Source organism: Myotis davidii, unplaced genomic scaffold, assembly GCF_000327345.1.
Source record: "Myotis davidii unplaced genomic scaffold, ASM32734v1 scaffold993, whole genome shotgun sequence".
NCBI lineage: Eukaryota > Metazoa > Chordata > Mammalia > Chiroptera > Vespertilionidae > Myotis > Myotis davidii.
This window is the reverse complement of record NW_006285483.1, coordinates 1,971,577-1,972,470: the sequence shown is the minus strand read 5'-3', so window position 1 is coordinate 1,972,470 and position 894 is coordinate 1,971,577. Positions and strand designations below refer to the sequence as shown.

Genomic DNA, 894 nt, shown 5'->3' with positions numbered 1-894 from the left:
TCGGCGAGTCTGAGCGCCTATGCGCGTAGGCCTCCGGCTTTGAAATGCAGCGGGATTTAGTTAGTTTCCCCCTGTCCCCAGCGGTGCGCGTGAAAATGGTGTCCGCAGGTTTCCAAACTGCTGAGGAGCTCCTAGAGGTGAAACCCTCCGAGCTCAGCAAAGGTAACGACTCCCGACGTTAAGCGGTGGTGCATTGGCCGCGATCTGTGCCGCCTCCATCGCTGTTCACTCGCCTGCAGTCTCCGCACATTGGGCTGCCGCCCACGGCTGCGTTTACAACGTGAAAAGCCTCCTTAATTATACTTAAACCTGGTTCGGACGGTTAGAACTGTGGTCTCGGAAACATTTACCGGTTGCCTTCTCTGCCAGTCCCTGCCCAGTGCCCTGAGGATTTACGTCGTTTATACCCCAAAGAGCCCTCCTTTGCATGGGCCATGTCCGATATATGCAGACGAAGGAACCGATGCTTGGGGAGGTTAAGTCACTTTTCGTAAGGACTGGGCTAGGAAGTTGCAGAGCCAGGATTGGAGCTCATATAGGCCATTTAATTCCCGCTGTTCCCAAACCCCAGGGACAGGGGTTAAATTTGAAAAATGAAGGATTCGTGATGGGACTAGAGATACTAAGAGTGAGAAACGGGGTAGAAAGAAGACGGTGCTTCTTTTTGTAACTCCCTGAGGAAACCCTAAGCCTCACCTTCCAGAACATAGATAATGCGTTGGTGGGGATCACCGCATCCTGAGGCAAACAAAAATAAAGCTGTCTGCGTCAGACTGGCTGAGCACATGGCTTGATGGTATGCCCAGAACTATAATATCAAGATAGGGCCGAGTTTTAAGTCATTGCCCTCAACAATATAAAATGAGGAGGTTTCAACTAGTCACTCAAGAATAA

At 50.8% G+C, this 894-nt stretch overlaps 1 protein-coding gene across 5 annotated transcripts in view; it reads left to right on the top strand.

The window, feature by feature from the left end:
• The first annotated feature begins 6 nt into the window (after positions 1-6).
• RAD51C (RAD51 paralog C) overlaps positions 7-894 on the top strand; it is a 28,447-nt gene continuing 27,559 nt past the window's right edge. For all 5 annotated transcript variants that reach the window (XR_001512618.1, XM_015559082.1, XM_006756192.2 and 2 more), the window contains exon 1: positions 7-162. Coding sequence is in view for 4 of the 5 variants with exons in the window: in XM_015559082.1 (XP_015414568.1) it covers positions 45-162 (118 nt within the window). In the remaining variant the exon portion in view is untranslated. The remainder of the gene's footprint in view (positions 163-894) is intronic.